Genomic DNA, 1263 nt, shown 5'->3' on the forward strand with positions numbered 1-1263 from the left:
TACTACCCTGGCCTTCTCGAATTCAACCTCAAGCTTTTTCGTCACTCAGAAGTGATCACAGCATACACAGAGACATTGAACAACCTCATAGGCAGCCTCAACAGGCTTTAGTGGTTGACTCACCATCATTTTTGTAACCAATTTTCATAAGTTTCCTATTTTTCCTCCAATGTCAGCAGATCTCGTTATTGTTGAATATGAAGATGTCACCTGTCCCGAAGCCGACCTAAGCGAGGCTGTCTACAAGGCCTTCGGACCGGACGGTATTGGTGCGATTGGCATTAGGGGAGTTCCCCACTGGGAGGAGCTTTGGCGCTCCGTCTTACCCCTATCTCACAAGTTGGCGACTCTACCTCCGTCGAAGCTCCAAGCCTTAGAACATGAACCTAGTATGTACAATGTGGGATGGTCCCACGGTAAGGAGAAACTCGGTGATAAGCCTGATCTCGCTAAGGGCAGCTTCTACTTCAACCCCCTCACCGACGATCCTCTGCCAGAGCTGCGGGAGGCCTTTCCATGGGCTGTCCCCAAGAACCTATGGCCGGCCGAAACAGATATTCCTGATATGCGAGGAAGGTGTAGAGCATTGGGTTGTACTATGTACGATATGGCTAAGGCCCTGTCGAGGCACGTCGATCTGTTGGCCACCTCTCGAGTCAATGGTTATGCTCCTAACACTCTCTATAAGGAGATGTCTAAAACACAGAAGGCTAAGGGGAGATTACTCTATTACTTCCCCACGGAGTCTCAAGCGGAGGATGCATGGATCGGCTGGCACAACGATTCTGGCTTCCTTACTTGCCTTACTCCTGATATTTACGTAAAGCATGATACCGGTGAAGAAGTGCCCAACCCCGACCGCCTTAGTGCCGGCCTCTGGGTCGCTGACCGTAACAGTCGCACTGCCAAGGTTACTATACCTGATGATATTATGGTCATTCAATGTGGAGAGTGCTTACAGATCATCACCGGTGGCTTGCTAGTCGCCACTCCTCATTGTGTGAGGGGTGCGGCCGTACCCAATATCGCGAGGATCAGCTGTCCATGCTTCGTGGACACCTCCGTCGACTTCAAGCTGAGCATGCCTGAGAGGTGCACTAGGGCTGATGTTTTTAGGAATACGATTGCTCAGAGAGTGCCACCACTGGAGAAGAGATGGACGAAGGATGGTATGAGTTTTGCTGATTTTTTGGGGGACACTTTCAAGAGCTACTACGAGTGGAATACAAAGTCGAGATAGCTTCCTCTAAGTTTAATATTCAA

The 1263-nt window shown here is 49.9% G+C and overlaps 1 protein-coding gene across 1 annotated transcript; it reads left to right on the plus strand.

Annotated features, from left to right (window-relative positions):
• Positions 1-163: 163 nt before the first annotated feature.
• Pmar_PMAR022446 (conserved hypothetical protein) lies at positions 164-1263 on the plus strand (the record flags this gene model as incomplete). Its single annotated transcript, XM_002766533.1, has 1 exon — positions 164-1263. A coding segment is annotated over one exon (1077 nt), but the record flags the coding sequence as incomplete, so codon positions are not given.

This window comes from Perkinsus marinus (genome assembly GCF_000006405.1).
Source record: "Perkinsus marinus ATCC 50983 genomic scaffold scf_1104296972484, whole genome shotgun sequence".
In the NCBI taxonomy this organism is placed as follows: Eukaryota; Perkinsozoa; order Perkinsida; family Perkinsidae; genus Perkinsus; species Perkinsus marinus.